Source organism: Neodiprion virginianus, chromosome 1 (genome assembly GCF_021901495.1).
Source record: "Neodiprion virginianus isolate iyNeoVirg1 chromosome 1, iyNeoVirg1.1, whole genome shotgun sequence".
NCBI lineage: Eukaryota > Metazoa > Arthropoda > Insecta > Hymenoptera > Diprionidae > Neodiprion > Neodiprion virginianus.
Genome location: NC_060877.1, coordinates 26,717,010 through 26,735,104, shown reverse-complemented (window position 1 = coordinate 26,735,104; position 18,095 = coordinate 26,717,010). Strand labels below are relative to the sequence as shown.

Below are 18,095 nucleotides of genomic sequence, written 5' to 3'. Positions count from 1 at the left end.
TTTTTATTTTCATACCCAAGGATTTTAAGACCGGAGGGCCTCTGTCACGATTTTGTACGAGAAATTTCCATTTTGAATTTCGCATTTGAGAATAATCGCGCACCACAGCGATCCGCAATATTCCGTTCAAAAGCAACGGCGCAATTCGCAATTGTTCACGGGATTGCGAAACCTTCAAATACATGCTAATTTATGCTAAAGATTTGGAACATCTCTGACGTGATTCGAGTCTGCTCGCTAGATTATTAGTCACTTTCTGCTTAAGAAAGCTGACAGAGTAAAAATCCAGAGGGCTAAAATTACTTGCATTTTTCACATGTCTCATTCGTACTTTTGGTAAGATTTTTTTTAATAATTCCACTTCCACAAACGGCCACGTTAGGTATCACACATAACTTGTTTACGTAATTATTCATTACTGAATCGGCAAATAAAATTCTAACAAACAAAACTAGAAGAAATCGGTAGGTGTATCAATTTCAATCAATCTATGAAGAAGTATTCATTCCATATCTGGTTAAAAATTCTATGTATATACCTAATGACAATGACTCGTTACGCGAATTTTATACTAATTCGCCTACTTTTTTTTTTTTTTATCGGATTTTGAGCGGCGTATTTGTAAGTACAAATATCGACAGTTAAATATAACCATATCAGAAACCAAAACTCCTTCGCGAAGTTTTATACTCATTTTGCAACTTTGCAAGTCAAAATAACGCGATTCAAACAAAAATTCTTATCTATACTAATCGTGAGCATTTGGCACATCGAAACACTTGATATTAACTATAAATTAGAGTCTTAAGATAAGTGAAGTACCATTTGTAACTCTTCGGGATTCACATCTCGATAAGTTTTTGGCAGACGTAATAAAAATTGGTTCCAACGTATCCGAGCACCCAGCTGACAACAAGACCTTCGTGTGATCATTTACTGGCCCCTTCTTGTCACTAATCCCATGGTCAGTACGCTAGGTGTAAAACAAATTTAGCCGATTGTTTCACGCTTTGTAACGCACAATGACATTGCGCTTTACACTAAACGATATTTACTCAATAATCGTGCCATACTGTCATACGTACTTCTCAAAAGATTATCATGGCTCTTATCAGGGCCACATCCTGGAAACAATCGTTCAACCTCAGGCTGGGGCGTTAAGAGTCATAAAAGTGGTAAGCCCTGTACCTTGAAGGGCATACAAATCAGTGAACTTCCAGTACAGTCGATACGAGCTTCATTGCCTGGCCTTTTAGATGCCTGGGTCTATCTAAACTGGTCAAATATTTATAATGTTGTTGAGGTTGAGTTTGTCGATAGAAACAATTATCAACACAAGACTATTAATAGCCTTACATCTACGTAGGTACCCACTATTACGTTGCACTGACAGTCTTACTACGAAAAGACACTAACTATATTAAGACAGTGTTTCAAAATGTGAGTATTATGAAAATCAATTTGCATCCCGGGCGTGCGAATACAAAGTTCCAAACATCGTTCGATTCATATAGAAGAGTGAATTGAAGTGAAAAATTGACACTTTCAATAATACAGATCGCGGTAGACGAATCAAATTTTAGGCCTGCCTAAAATAATGGTACGATAAGTAGGATTGGGAGAGACCCGGATGAGATGGACATTCGTGTAGTTTCGGGAATCTCGCCGTTCGATAGTCGCGATCCTGCAACCTCGTCGTCAGCAAGATGTGCGATATGGCTAAAAATAAGAAAACTACTTCACCTGGGTCTCTCCTGTTTAATATATCCTATCCCGGATAACTTCTTCACTACTTGTTCCAACCGAGGACTCTCGTCGGATTGAGAAAAGAATTGCTCGTGTCCATTCATTCACTTCATACACGTATCGTCGTTTCGTATTCGAATACACGCAATCTTCACAGCTACATTTCAGTTCGCAAAGTGGGGGCCAATGTCGATTGTCAGCAAATAACACCACCTCGTATCACATATACTTAAGATTGTGCATGCCTCATTCTCATTAATGGACACACACGCGCACAGACACGGCACGGCGTAAGAAATCGGGCTAGCACGCAAACGTTTCTCGCTCGAATCAAAGCCGGCAAGTGACGACACGTGACAAGTTATATCGCCATAAGTTTTGCGCAGAAGCAATGAACCAGCCGCGTTTCGACGCGCGGCTGTTCTAGACTTTCGATTCAACTTTGGTTTCAGTTGGTGCCCATCGTCCAACGGGCTCGGGTCTTGCTTTGCGTTGGGTAAAGGGGAAGGAAAAGAAATACATAAAAAACTACCAAACAAGTATAACTGTAAAGGCGAAAAAACACGACAGGAGTAATGAGACGCTTCAGCCGATGAGTGGGACGCAGTATTATATTTGAAACAAGACAATCCCACGTTACATCGGTGTATCCCTACTCACGTTCAAGTGCAGGGCCACCTTTGATTCGAACATTTTTTTATTTTATTTCTATTTTTGTTTTTAATAAATAAGAACTGTACACGCTGACCGAATAAATTACTGTTATTTCGGCCGAATCGGAAAAGATCTGTCTGATCGTGAGCAAACAGCCAATGGATCAGACCTTGTAAATGTATATTCAGATACACGTAATAAACGACGACGAATAGTTAACGAGTCAACGAGGATACGAACGAGTAGACTGCTTGTTAGAATGCAGAGATAATTCTTGGTTATCGATCGATAATTAACACCTCGGATTGCCGCTTCAACGAGACCCTTCGGAAGTTACTCGCCGCAATTCTGCACGTTACCTAGGAATCGTGACTACGTTACGGACAGGAATCCACAAGACGAATTGCGCTTTTGACAATAGTTTAAATATTTTACAATTCAATGTTACGAGTATTGAGCTACGTAGTGTTGGGAAAATTTGATTGTCAGGAATTGACTGTACAAACATTTTACTCGACGAAATTCATGTGGACATATCTGTAAGTGGAATTGGAATCACTCGGAGGAATACCTTTGGCGAATATATTATTAGAACATTGAGTACTTTCGGATCGTTTTTAAAGCCGAACAGAGTTGCCGTCAGGTGTTTACATACTAAGAAGAATTGATGAGAAATATTGAAATGATGCTACGCAATTGATAGATTTTAACTTCGATCCACTAAGAGAATTTGAATCACTTTCTACTTGGAACTACGAATGATTCTCTAGCTGAGATTGAACGAATTTGAGGAAATTCGCCAAAGAATCCTCATATTATATCGCAGCGACAAGTTATCAACGAACAACAATTTCCCGACAAGGAGCCTGTTGCGTTTCAGAAGCAGAAGACAGAGCTGGTCGTAAGTATGATGTATCGATCAATTGTGTTGCGAAGTTCTGTCGCTCGTCTGTTCTGATCTGTTCACGGTGAATTAGCCCATCAAGAAGCAATAAATCCAATGCATCATTATTGGCGATATCACTAGTACAGCATCATATTATTATAGCGTTAATGGTCTGGTCAACTAGTCTTGAGGTTTAGCGTCGAGTACGATAAAATTTGGTACATTTTGGACATTCAAGTGTTACCGACTTCGACTATCGAGTGTTAAAAAAAATTGGTTCAAGTCCAGGCTCGTCGTCAACCTTAATATTCCACACGCCTCGTGTTATTGTAACCGCATACTATTTTACGCCAAGCAATAAAGCGATATCAAATCGATTGAAGAAAATTCCATTGAATACTTATCTCAGCTGTGGTAGTCTGCAACAATTTGTCAATAATACGGGTACAATATACAGCTATTCGCGTTCTCTTGCGTGCAACGAAAAATTGATGAGAATAGTTTTACACAGACGGTATTAACGGTATTACAGCACTATTATGCAGCCCCCTTTCTGTTATTAGTTTATATTCACCTGCTCTGACCGTCTTTAAAATTTTCCACGACATCGATCACCCAGTTACTCACCTATAACGATCAACGTTGAGGCATAAATTAGACGTGACAGAAAATTCAAGCACGTTCGCGTCGTTGCGATTTTTCAAACGGATTTAGATTTAATTGTAAAATAAATGATGGCGATTAATCATTCAAAAAAATTCAAACTCACGCACATTCTTAACGGTCTGGCAGACACATTTATGCAGAAGTTTATCAGCTATTTGTAAGCACTATTTTACTATTCTTATGTAACGAACTTTTCTGACGTGAGCCTTCAATGCTCATCTTAAATCTGACCGTAGTCTCAAAGTCAACAGGAAACCTGGTGTAAATGGATAATTGGCATGGTTGTGAACTGGCTTGGAATCGCGAGAAATAAAACTGTGCTATTCGTTAGGTACGTTCATATCGAAACTCTGATCGCCGCTGAGCGTAGTTATAAGGAGTACGACTAAAAATGAAAAATACATATAATGATATAATAATCGGAAAACCTGAACAGTTATGTCAATAAACTGTGCTAGTATAGAATCAAATGGCAGGCACTCATAGACAGTTCTTATTGTCGCAAGACGGTCTCGAGACAGCTCTGAACTCGTCTTAATCAGTGTTGAGCTTTCCTGAATACGGTCGTGAGAATATTAACTACAGACAATGAATCTACGTTATTATTTAAATGTTAAATATACGGCTTGCACTCGAGTAACATATTATTTCAATTATATTTTCCAGCCTATTGCGGCGTAGTTCGTTTCTTAAGATAATATAACATCACGAAGGGCAGATAATTGCTAGTTACCTTTATTCTGAAACAGAGCATTGAAGAAGGTGTGAATAATCTTGTAATAATAAAAGAAAAAAAAAAAAACATTTACGGCCAGACAGACTTTCCTACAACTATTACTAATATCCACAACATGTTATTTGTTATTATCGTAGCTACAGAAAATCAAATACGTATGGTTGTCTGAAATGCTTTTGATAAATTCACGAAACATTGACTCTCTGGGAGCAAACAAACTATGGGGAGATACGGTCTAATTGGCATGTTCTAGCCCTCTTGTGAAATAACGAGGTCTTTATCTTTACGTATGCTAATGCCCCAGGCGATGTTTCAGAAAACACATATAAACTCGAGTAGCAGTTGACAGAACTCGCGAATGCAGACGACAGTTTAGCGAGTCTAAGTTAAATGAACACAACTAAATAACGAAGGATTTGTTGCGTTTGAAATTTTCTGAACTTTTCAGAAGACAGTACTGGAAACAAATTAGACAAATGTTATAATTACATGAGTAAGAATTTCTTCTCTGCATGCACGATGTAAGGAGACTGTAGTGTGTAGATGTTTATGTTTACCCCTTTCAATCCTTCGCTTCCGATGAGAAGCCCGTAAGACAGAATGCTGTCTAATAAATGAGATGCGGGTGTGCAAATCATTAATCTACGAGAGAATTTTTGTTGAGAAAATGTAAATTTGAACAACTGGTCAATTTGAAAAATTAACGACGGAGCCAGGAATCGAACCTGGAATCTAGCGATGCTTTACCGGAGACTTACTCCACTAGACCACCTAGCCGCCCTGACTCTGTTGTCTTTAATTTCTCTCATAACCAGTGAGTTCAAATTTGTTTTCATGTGCCCGATTTGTATGAGTAAGAATTTCTTCTCTGCATTACACTGTTATAATTACACTTTGAATTTTGTTACAAATGTTAAAATTACCCTTTGAATTTTGTTTCAACACTGAAGAGAAAGCGAGAGAAATGAGATTTTTCAATTGATAACGGCATTCACCGATACACGAAATATTTTATACCGGGTAAAAGGCTTACAGCTTTGAGTTTTGATCTTCTCTTTGCCAAGTAATTCTCGGTATTAAAAAGAAACCGGTTCCTCAGGCATCATTGACTGTGAGTTTACCACTGCCGGAAACTGGACCAACAATCGTGTGCACCCAGCACTTCTGGGTTCGCTTTTGGCACTTCGGACTCCGACATGTCGAAAACTAGTGTCGACTACTTCAAATCGGCCGAAAGTGGTGTGCAGCTGACAGAGGTGAGAGAAAAGTACTTTATAATTTATATCATCAAATTTTTGTAACTGTGCAAAAGGTTTTATATTCATAGACATCTTGGTTTCAAGCGACTCTCCAAACTTTCATCGATAAGTCCAGCCATTCGGTATACATATTGAATATATATAGGTATATTTGCGCAAAAATTTTAGTCATTTAAAGTAACTAGGGGAAAAAAATTATCGATGAAAATTCAACCCTGAATCCAGTACAGTGTAAAATGAGGGCAAAGAAGTTGTTTTTTTCTATATAATTTTTAATTTCTTTGTTTGTTTTTTTTTTCTCTTTGCACAAGGGCGTCATTAGGAACCCGCAGAAGTACACCGCACTTGGACTGCTCGGCGTAAATACATTTTCCGTTTTAATTACATCTAGATTCAAAGCTTCCTTCCTACTTGCTGCTTGTTTCAAGTATCATACGAAAATATGTTCTCACTAACTTTTACTCGTTCCTGTAAATGCAGAGCGAATAGTTGTGTCCACTTAAAAAAATTAAGACTCGAGTCATGGAAACCGGGTTTATTGCAAGCTAATAATACTAACGCACTTGTCTCTGCTTTCTTGTATCAGATAATGAGCGAAATGATTAATACACAGATATGCGATAACCACTACGATCGTGCGAGCCTTACTAGTTGACATTAATGATCACCGAATAAAAAGCATAGTATTCGAAACATCCGTATTACATTTACAATTAACATTCCTCCGGACTCGGGAAAACCGATTGATTCACAAAGTACGTCATAGAACAGGTAAAGTTTCCACCGGCGAAGACGTTGCAATAACTTTGTAGGCATGATGTTAGTTACATCACGTTTCACGTCCATCCTCGTTTACGAAGCGAAGCAAACGAGGATGGATGAATGAGGCAAGTAACGCCGCGTTTATGGAACGAAATCAACGCTGGTTGTTGCAAGCTCACCTTTACGCAGATTAACAGATCGTCAGTATTGCAAGTAGCAGAAAAACTGGAGGAAAAATATCACGAGACTGCATTCGCGAACAACCGTTACGTAAGATTTCGAGTATTTTCCTCCAAGTTTTTCCGCGAAAACTGTAGCTTTTGCATAAAGCTCTCGGGATTTTAGAATATTTGCGATATTCATGGCGTAAACAGCGGAACGATTCGTTGGCAGATGGCGCCATGGCTTGTAGTGATTTTAACTAGCTGACTTTGATTAAAAAACTTTAGCCCCCCGAGACGAAGTTGTACAAAAAACGATGGGCGATTCTGGGGATCTTCGTTTTCTACAGCGCCAGCAATGCGATGCAATGGATCCAGTACAGTATAATCGCCAACATCGTGATGAAGTATTACGACGTGACAGACGAGGCCGTCAACTGGACCAGTTTGATTTACATGGTCCTATACATCCCATTCATATTTCCCGCCAGCTACCTCTTGGATAAATTGGTGAGTGTACAGGATTCATTGTCGAATCATTGTTAATCTAGAGATTATCGTTGTTAAGTGGATTCTCTGCTGCAATCCTGCACCGGATGTAAAATACAAACAAACCAAGATTAAAAATGCAACAATGAATCGTGAAGGCGCAGCTCGGTTATTGGCCTTATGATTTTCTTCAATCAGAACAAGGAGGGGTTTATTACCGAGGCACAGCAATTCACTGATTCTGTACCAATAGTTGCTGCGTATACGAGAAATACGGACGGTGAGAAAATGGGTTGATTCAACATCTCGACTTGGTAATAATCTAGCATCGGCACATAGTGTTGGATTACGCTTGACACTTATCTCAGCCGAGTGACAATAGCCGTCAGAATTATAAACACATTTCTAAAATTTTCCACTCATTTGTAATCTCATCGGTACATAAAAAATAAATGATACACTTTACAGTGTATCTTGACTGAGGTCAAAGCAAGAAAAAGTAAATCTCCTGCGTCTAATTCTTCTGCGTAATAGATCGGTATCAACGAATTTCGAAACATCGAGCGCCGACAGAAAATCTACTCTTCTCAAACTCGGCGCATGACACCTTTTGTTCGACGTATAGATTATGCTTATTTAATCGATTTCCTCATGTTCTCACAAAGGCGTATGCGTGGAGTTTGTCACTGTATGTAAAAGTGATAGTAATGCATGTTTTACTACGCATTTAAAGAGATGTTACACTCATTCCTTCAACATTCTGGGGTAAAAGCTAATCATTTCAAAACAGAAAAACCGGTCAAGTTCCATTGCGTGTAACAAACGTACGAACCCGAACTTTGTCTACGAGTAAAGTTGTGCTAAATTTTTCACATAATCATCGTCAGTAGCAACTACTGATCAGTTATATTAGCCTATTTATATAGTCTTAAATTAGCCCGGAGCGTGCGCTAATCAATTGCTGGTTCTAGTACTGTGAAATGTTGCAGCATTGAGATAAAGTTGTTTGCGAATACTTTATTTTATTGCAAGATGCAATTGGTGGGGTATAAAATTTGTAATCCCGCTTCTGCAGTTTTGAGTCGCGAAAGTTTCACAATCATTCTCCTCACCTGATATTCAGATTTACGGGCCGTATTCTACAGGACTTGTAGAATAATTATACCGATGAAACATACGTGATAAGCTGGAATTTATGTCTTGAAGACGTTCGAAAAAATTCAAATAAATCATACACGCTACTGTTCTTTTAAGTTTGTTCCACATGGAAACTTGATTGAAAATCAATCATGATCAATAAATATTAATTAGCAAAGATTTAACACCCGTATAACGATTCGCTCGATTATGAAAGGAACTCATTGTTATTTATTGTTCCAAGACATTGTACGCAGCATTGGTAATTCCCGGTAATGCAATTTCAAACCGGATATACCTTTATAATAGATAAAAGCTATCGTCACTCTGCGTGCTATGTTGGATTATTATACCACCGATTAAACTAGCGACTTGATAACCGTAGCAAACTGCTAAATGTGCTTAAAATTGCCAAGGCTTCGGTCTAGAGCAACCGTACAACTGACCGGTACAAAGATTAGAACGCTGTTATTGATGAAATTTTGCGTTTCGTTCCAGCACGATTAATTTCGAGTATTAAAAATGTCTAAATATTCTATTCAAATGTAGCGGTGCGTTTCGCCAGGCAAAAGACAGACTAAATATTTCTAGTCATTCCGTACTAGAAATACGCGCGTCAAAACTTGCATTGGCAAAAAAGTATCTTTTAAAATTGCTAGTAGAAACTGTTCACAAGTTGACCGCAAAAATTGTAATTCACAGTCCGACAAAGCCGCGGAGAATTTGCCGCTATTCGAAGGGTCATAAAATTTAACCCTCTTTATTCGAATCAAGCGACGACCCAAAATAATCTTCTATTTTTCACAATTCACGCGTTATACGTTACAGGGTCTACGCGTAGCCGTGATCATCGGTGCTATTGGCACTGCGACCGGGGCATGGATAAAAGTATTCAGCGTTGCCCCGGACAGATTCTTGGTGACTTTCCTGGGTCACTCCGTCGTCGCTCTGAGTCAAGTATTCGTCTTATCTGTGCCTTCTCGCCTCGCCGCCGTCTGGTTTGATCCCGACCAAGTGAGCAGCGCTTGCAGCATCGGCGTGTTCGGCAACCAGGTGAGTCAATTGCCCGAGTCCGAGTAACGAAGTTGGCAAATTTCCCAGTCCCCTGGCCTTCTGGAATTAAGTATCAAAATTATCGCTCCTCCTTGACACACGGACCTTCGTGTCTTCTTTGGTGTTTTTTTCTTTTTTTCTTCCTTTCTTTTTTCCTCATCTTCGTCCGAAGGGTGGTCTCGGTGACCACACACGATAGACCTCGTGCGCCTGTGAGCGCAGCGTTCGAAGCTACGACCTCCGAGGTCCGTCCTGCCCACGCTGACCGGTTGACCACCGAGTTTATAGCCGGACAACGTTTAAGTTATTAGCCCTCGTCGGACGTGCAGCTAGAATCATAAACGATGCAATGTAATTATATGGGAAAATCTGTGAGCTCGGGGACCCACGGAATCTATACGCTTATCGCGAGGGGTCCGCCGCCCCGTGTGCACTACCGTTTATACGTTTATACGTTTATACGTGTGGACGCATGTGTTATACCCACAACGTGATTGCGTTATACGCCTAATGTAAGAGCGTGCATTTGAGGGAACGTATAGGGCCATAAACGATCGTTTGCGATGCGAGCTTAAACGGCGCGGTGCATGGTATATTAACATTACCTCCAATTTAAACTGCATTCGATTATTTCATTGAAATTTATCATTGCCCTCGCATAATATTTGCACACCCTGTGATGTCTGTTTCAAGTAGTTCCGCGATCGTGCACTGATAAAGGTTTACCTGGTGTAAATTGACCGATTCTATACACCTAAGCTACGATACACGTGTAGCCGACAATCGAAATAATCTGCCGTGTTGTTGCTATGATAAATGTTTTCGAGGCTATAGTTATACCGGATAATAGTCAAATTTTCCATTCGGGAAATTGGGAAATTCAATTCCCCGCGGTCCGTGCATTACCAGATTGATTATTTTTCATCGATCTGGTAAATGTTCCCAGGGTTGATTGGCTCAGCTGTTATAATTTAATAGCTGACCAAAAGCGTCGAACCCTGGGTTAGATAAAATCTCAGGAAACGTTCTAACTATCTTCTGCTTCTAATCTGCACGGAACTAACGGACTACCTAATCGAGAGAACCGCCGTCTCATCCGTGGGAATATTCCACTCCAAATATTGCTCTTCCAACGAACGCCACGAAGGTTAAACTTTACCAACACGGGGTGCCGATGGTTCAGGGAACATTCCTGCCTCGGTTGGCGTTTGCTGACCTATGACGTCATGTAACCTCCATTACGTCGTACTAAATTATGACAAATTTAACCGCCAAAGAAATTCGAAGGGTACACATCGTAACATGTGTACACTAAGTCACGATTATTCTCTTGATAAGCTCGAGATTAGGATTATCTCCGAACTGCTACGGCAAGTGGAACGATTAGCCACGTGTCTTAACGGCGTCTTGTGAACATCCGAGTAGCCTAGAAACGTGGAGAGACTTTGAACGAAGCGCATGGTTATGGACGTTATGCATAAGGTCGCCTTGAACACCTGCTTGTGAATTTCGCGTTAATTAATCACTTGGCTTTATATGACATTCCTGAGGAATGTACACGATGTCGAAGCATGTATTCGCATTCGCCAAAAAAGTGCTACTCTGAGCGTATGTGACCGGTGTCGTAGGAAGTTTGCAGAATGAGGGAGCTCAAGGTCCATTGAGGTAATCAGGATTGGGGGGATACCCGTGGAGAGAGAAGCCCTCAAACCTGAAACTGTGTCTTCACTCACTCCGGGTGAGATTCAACCGATTGTTCGTATGACTCGAGCGTTTCATGGGTAGTTGCATGTGCTGTTCGGTGATCTCGAGGTTGTGCTTGGGCAACGATTCGACTGAAATAACATGTTAATCCCGGTCGTTAGGTTCAACGAAAATTGCATTCGCTTCCTTTTACTTTTATTATGCCGAACTCTTGCCGGAACTTGACGCAGTCGTAATTTACACAGTGGTAAAAACAACGGACGATAAACACGATCGGTATAATCAGCGGTGAACAAACCAATTACGCCTTTGCGGACTTATATCCTCGTATATCATGCGGACAATTGAGCCCAGTGTGGTAGAGAGACTGAAGTACTTGGTACAAGGGTCGTTTAAGTAGGATATGAGTAGGTATAGCGGCGATTTTATTGCGCAACAGATGTGTACTTACCGGAGGACATAATGATCTCAAATGGTCTTCGGTTGGTTAATTTTATTCTTACTAATTTAATATTATACTATTTGGATAATGCGGGGACAGCTTTTTTGCCTTGACAATTAGGCCTTTCTATCCACTGGCGAATGTATGTTGACAGAGAAATTTTAAAAACCCGTAACACGCCGAAGGGGAAAAAATTAGACCGCGTCAGTCATTTATCAGCCTTCGTGTCCAGGAAGAGCCAATTATCCTTGATATTGGGTTATTTGGTTTGTTGAAACGTCGGATTGTCGCAACAATTTGCATAACCAATTTCTACGGACAATTGAAAAATTATTCGTTGTGTGTTTATTAAAGATGAAACATCCTCGCTTTCACTTACAATATACCTGATACGCGAAACTGCCATGAATCCACCATTCGCTCGAAACCGTCGTAATCCAAGATACAGAACGGGGGGATGATATCCGGACGACGCACATCGACCATCCATTGTCCAGTTGAACCTGAAACAAAATGCTATACCAATACGTTAATAAAAATATCGAACATTCAAAATGTAAAATAAAAAAATAATTTCCTACCTCGGTTTTTTAGCTTGGCGTGGCCGTGGGCTTCTTGTTTCCGCCGATGTTAGTCAAAAACAGCGAAGACGTGACGGTCATTGGAGATGGTCTACAAACTATGTTCTACATCGTAGCTGCGATAACATCGGTTATCCTGGTCCTTATCCTGTTGTGTAAGTAAAAAATCAATTTTTTCCTCGTACAATAATCGAACGCTGCTCGCTGCTGAGCACCGCTTGTTTGCGTGATGTTCAATCTTGGGCACTTTTTTAACCATCCCGAGGCGGACACACGAAATTACGCTAAGTACTTGAGACGCAAGTTTCATATTATATAAAAAAATGTCTTTTCTCCAACAGTCTTCAAGGCTGAACCCCCCTTACCGCCCAGCTCCGCTCAAGCTGTACAAAGGGAGGCTGAGACTTCGGAAAATTTCCTATTTTCTGTGAAAACTCTGCTGCTCAACAAGGGATACCTCCTGCTTCTCCTCAGTTACGCGATAAACGTCGGCATTTTCTACGCCCTGAGCACTCTTCTGAGTCAAATAATACTTCCATATTACCCAGTAAGTAATCAAACGACTAATAGAACCGACCTCGTAACAGCTAAAACACCACGTAACATTCAGAACTTCAGATAGGTATACATGTTGTACCTACCTGATTTCAATCTATCAAATTTTTTTCATTGCAGGGCCATGAAACAGACGCGGGAAGAATTGGTCTCGTTATCGTTCTTGCCGGCATGTTGGGATCAGTTTTGTGCGGCGTAGTCCTGGACAAAACGCACAGATTCAAGTGAGTCTATTAATCGTTCGGTATGCTCGTCTTGTCATTAAATTCCTCTACGTACCCAATCATTACAAGCCCTATAAATCGTTACAGAGAAACGACACTCTGTGTGTACATATTCTCGTTCCTGGGAATGATGCTCTTCACATTCACATTGGATTCCGGTCACATATACGTCGTGTATCTCACTTCAGCCAGCTTGGGGTAAGATAAAAATACAACAATCATACAGCGAAGTATCATTTTGTGTACAGAAAAAGTTGGATTATGTTTTAATTTCTTACTTGATAATTTTTAACACAGCTTTATACACGCGTCACATTAACCCGGAATATTTAAAATCATTTTAGATTCTTCATGACCGGCTACTTGCCAGTGGGTTTCGAGTTCGCGACGGAATTAACGTACCCGGAACCGGAAGGTACGTCGGCGGGACTTTTGAACGCTGCGACTCAAGTGCTCGGGATCTTATTCACGTTGCTTTACTCCCATCTCTTCACAATCTGGGGTATATTTTGGGCGAATATTGGTCTGTGCGTTACGTTAGGCTTCGGATGTCTCATGACCACTCTTATACCGAATGATCTTAGGAGGCAAAAGGCCAAACTCTGAATATAAGCTTCTTTCAGTCGTTAGTTTGAACGACGAAGGAGTTAAAACTTGACAAGATGTATCAGGTCCCAAGTTTTGTACCTCCGTACGAGAAGCTCGGAGCTCGAGTAATCTAAGGAACTTGTGATGTCGATGATAGAGTGGTTGATAGTAGCTTTACGCGTAATCCAGAGAACCCCTGGAAACATAAAACGGCCAATGAAATCCGAGGATTGTTAGTCGGTAGAACTATTGCACGGATTAAATTAGTATAACCAGATTAGAGAGATTACAGAGAGTATAAATTATATTATATTTTAAATATGAAGTACAGGTATTAGTCAATGTATAAAGTTACTAACGTCATCGTCAGTCATTACGCTCTGTAACGTGCAACTCGTTTACACGGCGAGAAGTATTACTTACTTTTCTCTCTAGCCAAACAAAATTTTTAGTCATTACTTGTAACTGCTCGCGAGATATACCTTGTAAGAATATAAACTCTCGGCATTAAAGTTTCTACGTCGGTAAGTTCGTTGCTGTAGATTAGTATATATACTGTAGTTCTTTTTCCGTTTCTGCTTTTCTCCGTTTAACTATGTCACTTCATTATATCTGCTAGATGATACGTTGACCTATGAAGTTCATAGATTTTTTGTTGACAGAAACGCGGAGAAAAGTAATGATTTCTACAAATTCCAGAAGAACATATAACTGTCAGGTATTATATCGATTTCACCCCATCAACGTATGATTTTAATTAAAAACTTTAGAGTATTATCGTTAATATTCACTTGTTGGGCAGTTAAAACTGCAGTAGGAATCATTACATCGATGCAAAACTGCAAACTTAAAATATGGTGTTAGATAGCAGTGTAACTAATAGCTTCGGTTTGACTACTTTCTACTTCGTTTCGTTGAATACATATCCCCAAAAGTTGAAGTGTCAAAAATGGTTATCAAAGTCTGTTGCAAGCTTTGCACTCAAATTATTTTCAGAACAAATTCACAATTGCTGTCCTGTTTTTGGAAGTTGATAATGTTTATACCGGAATATTTTTTTCTGCTAGTAAAAATTCCGAAATAATCTGTACATTCATTTTCATATTATAGCACCGTAAATTGTCAAATCTTAACGAGTGGAACACGGTACAAAAGAATGGATTTCAATTTTCTGCCAAAATGGCGTCCTAGTTTCACAGCAGTGTTTCATCCACGTCGGACAGACTATTGAAATAATGATACAAGTTCGGTAATTATCTGATTGGATAACACCGCACAAACGTCCGATTAAACATGTACGATATGAGTTCTTTGCAAATTGTGATAAATAAGTGATTCGCCGTCTCAAGCTTCAGAGCGGATCCCCGTAAAGGAAGCTTTAGAAATTCTACTGATTGTTCAAATCGTTATCTCGTAAAAGCATGTCAATTTTTTTAGACAGTCGATTACAGTGAACTCGGTCTCACCTTTGGAATGCGATAAAATTGACTGATAGCCAAGAGGTTAAGAGGAAGAGATTGAAAATATGAATCTGTACAAACCAGTTTCGGATAGCGGTTGGCATAATTTTTGGTTAATTTTTATTCTCACCAAAAAATTGACATGCTTGTACGCGCGATCGCCGATGAATCGCTTTCATCGAGAAAAATCAATTCGTATCTCAGGGTGATTGGCGATCCCCTCAAGTTGCATATAGCGATCGTAACGCGTAATAATTAAGAGACAACTAGCGTATACGCAAGTTTGTCTAATATATTCCATAAAGAGTTATACTATGTGCACCGGGGGGCCATAAATATTTATACTATAATCATATATTTATATTTTACATATCTGTGTGTTTTACCTTATCGTTAGATGTGTCAGAACGTAGGGTATACGAAAATATGCATATTGCAAAATCCAACGAAGTGATGGTATGCAACTAAGCAAACAACGTCGAACATTCAATTCAAGTCAATTTTATAGTGATATTAGCTCAGTCTAGTGACCCTGTAATATTATACGTAAATTTTCTTGTAAGTAAGACTTTACGAAAGTTGCTCCGTCTTTGTCAATCTGTTATACGTGTATATTTCCGAGTGCTTTGATATCCAAACAGGTGTGCAAATAGTGATATCGGTGATACGAATGAAAGTCTTATACATACATATTCTACAGAATAGATGATATTTTTTTAAGAATTAGTAAGAAAGTATCTCTTGTATAAGAATCTCTTCCGCACACGCAAAAACGTCTGCCAAAATATCTCATCCAAAGTGTTGAGCGAGATGGAGATGAGTTGCTGATTTCCACGAATTATTATTACTATTATTATTATTAATCTTTATCAATCTCCTAGTATTACGGTAATACCTTACAATTTATGAAGGACTAATCAAAGAGTTGATTAAACAATTTAAGCAAAGAAGTATTGTAGTTCAGAAATCCTTGTTCGTGTCGTGTTGCCAAATTGATGCGTAACTTTTACCTCTGAAACACAAGTATTTTATAATTTTATCTCGGTCATTCAACTTTTAGATTAAATCACTCTACATACCTAAAACCTATAATACTTACGTTATCGATCAAGAATTTTTCTCTTTTATCAGAGTAAAAATTTATCGATTTTTTTATAAATTGTACATTTATCACAATATTTCCGATAGTACGATACTAATCGTGAAAACTATATAGACAATTTAATGTGTAAATGACCAGTTCGTTGAGCATGGAAACTCACAGCGAATGTAGTATAACGATAAAAAAAAAACAGTGCAAAACTTGATAAAATGTATATATATATATATATAATGTCATCGTCATTTATTGAAACACTCTTAAATTCTAAGATACATAAGCTAACTTAGATAAGCAATACATAAAGGATATTAAAAAATAAAAATAAAAATTAACAACTGCTAAGGGAATCACAAAATGGGCATCGTCTATATTTCTGTTATCTTCAGCCTAATCAGCGAAGATCATTTTGGGGTTCAAGGCACCACGGTCCTCGACCCTTACAAATGAGCATTTCACCACGAGAACATAATTAGCAAGACTATCATATGTATTTATACATGATTTAAAGAATGCACAAGATTCAGTCGTTCCATAGAGTGCCGCGGAACATTTACCAAGTATAATACTTGTGATTATAATATATAACTATACACGTATACATGGCGGTGCTAACAACCTTTGTAGGCTCCTCCAGAATAGAATATGTACCGTTAATCGAAAGTACCCCTGTATCATTAATATGATAATCTACCAAGTTTAGTCTTAAATACTATTGTTGTTAATCTCACGCTGTATCTGATGATGAAAGACAAAACGTACGATGATTACAGTGCAAAGTACCATCGGTATTGATAACTTTCTCTTTTTTTTACGGTCAACGAAATTTCTTATGAATTTGAAGACTTTGTGGACCAATCGTTCGACAAGAAAAAAAAAAAAAGCACTAATGAAACCACGCAAAACGATAGCATCTTGACCGTGCGACCAAAAAAACAGACTATTCTATGCACGAGAAATGAAAGGATCGAGAAGAGTATGAAAATTGAATGGTAAATTATAGATATATTTATATAATGATGCTACTTCGGTAGATATAATTGCAATTGTCTTACGAAATTGTCATCGTGGCAAAATTGAGCTCAGTAAGAACATCGAGTACAAAATATTCACCGCGTGCGATTGATTATATTGTACAGAGTTCCGTTCGTAAGGGGGACTGTGTGCCTTTGTCAAAATTATTACATAAAATAAAATGTATATCGTATAATACGTATAACGTATATTCTATGCGGCTAAACGTAACATAAAACTTATGATACACGAGTAATTACTATTTTCTTTTTTTCATTTAATCATTACATTGCAATGACGGTTATTCATTTCATTATTATCGTGAGTCTGGATTTCAGAGGTGTCTAGACAAAATTATGAATCAGGAATCGCTTGACGCTACGCTTATTTACACAAAAATTAGTCAATTATATTTCACCTATACACGGATTCTAGAATTCTTTTTTTTACTTCTTGCCTTCCATATTCAATAAAATTCTTTGTTGAAAATGTTACTTTAAATATTTCCGTAACGTGTATTTTTCTTCTTTTTTTTTGTGTTCGTTTCGGTATCTGAATTTTCTGATTTTCGTTGTGAGACTCATGATATTAATCAGAACATAAGTATATTGTTAAGGCCACTTGAGTTTATCAAACAAAGTCTGCTTTGTCAATTGCTTCGAGATGACGATCATTGTATTTCTGCGTCGATAAAATTTTTGTCCACGTATTCAATAATTATAATTTGTCTTTATGATTTTATTTTTATTCCTCCTATATGTTTTTTGATTATTGCGTTCAATCTTCCTAATTCGTACAATTGAAAGGAGTGTAACAGTTGTGAATAAAACAGTATTGATTTCTATAATACTCAAGAGTCAATGGATTATAGTTATAATT

General features: G+C 38.6%; 2 protein-coding genes and 1 long non-coding RNA gene across 5 annotated transcripts in view; 1 reads left to right on the top strand and 2 right to left on the bottom strand.

Annotated features, from left to right (window-relative positions):
- Positions 1-377: 377 nt before the first annotated feature.
- LOC124306059 (uncharacterized) lies at positions 378-2,122 on the bottom strand. The gene is made up of 3 exons (XR_006908514.1): positions 1,744-2,122; positions 1,086-1,270; positions 378-973 (listed from the first exon to the last, which is right to left on the bottom strand). It is a non-coding gene; the product is annotated as an uncharacterized LOC124306059 (long non-coding RNA).
- An 80-nt stretch (positions 2,123-2,202) lies between these two features.
- On the top strand, positions 2,203-18,063 carry LOC124305967 (uncharacterized MFS-type transporter C09D4.1). 3 transcript variants are annotated; one of them, XM_046766053.1, is made up of 10 exons: positions 2,203-3,301; positions 5,788-5,944; positions 6,259-6,306; positions 7,159-7,380; positions 9,325-9,549; positions 12,290-12,431; positions 12,618-12,823; positions 12,952-13,055; positions 13,143-13,253; positions 13,400-18,063. In XM_046766053.1, the coding sequence occupies exons 2-10, from the start codon at positions 5,885-5,887 to the stop codon at positions 13,659-13,661; spliced, it is 1,380 nt and encodes a 459-aa protein (XP_046622009.1). In that variant the 5' UTR covers positions 2,203-3,301; positions 5,788-5,884; the 3' UTR covers positions 13,662-18,063. The 3 variants fall into 3 exon arrangements, with proteins under 3 accessions (XP_046622009.1, XP_046622017.1, XP_046622025.1); XM_046766061.1 differs by lacking the exon at positions 6,259-6,306; XM_046766069.1 differs by lacking the exon at positions 9,325-9,549.
- Positions 7,204-18,095, bottom strand: part of LOC124305915 (uncharacterized) — a 119,457-nt gene continuing 108,565 nt past the window's right edge. Inside the window, exon 6 of the mRNA XM_046765955.1 lies at positions 7,204-9,878. The gene's annotated coding sequence lies outside the window, so the exon portion shown is untranslated. The remainder of the gene's footprint in view (positions 9,879-18,095) is intronic.

What these genes read in the sequence shown, in the direction of transcription:
- LOC124305967 (XM_046766053.1), top strand. Translation starts at nt 5,885, where the DNA reads ATGTCGAAAACTAGTGTCGACTACTTCAAATCGGCCGAAAGTGGTGTG. An exon ending in GCTACCTCTTGGATAAATTG is followed by an intron (nt 7,381 to 9,324) that starts GTGAGTGTACAG and finishes TATACGTTACAG; the next exon opens with GGTCTACGCGTAGCCGTGAT. An exon ending in CTCACTTCAGCCAGCTTGGG is followed by an intron (nt 13,254 to 13,399) that starts GTAAGATAAAAA and finishes AAATCATTTTAG; the next exon opens with ATTCTTCATGACCGGCTACT.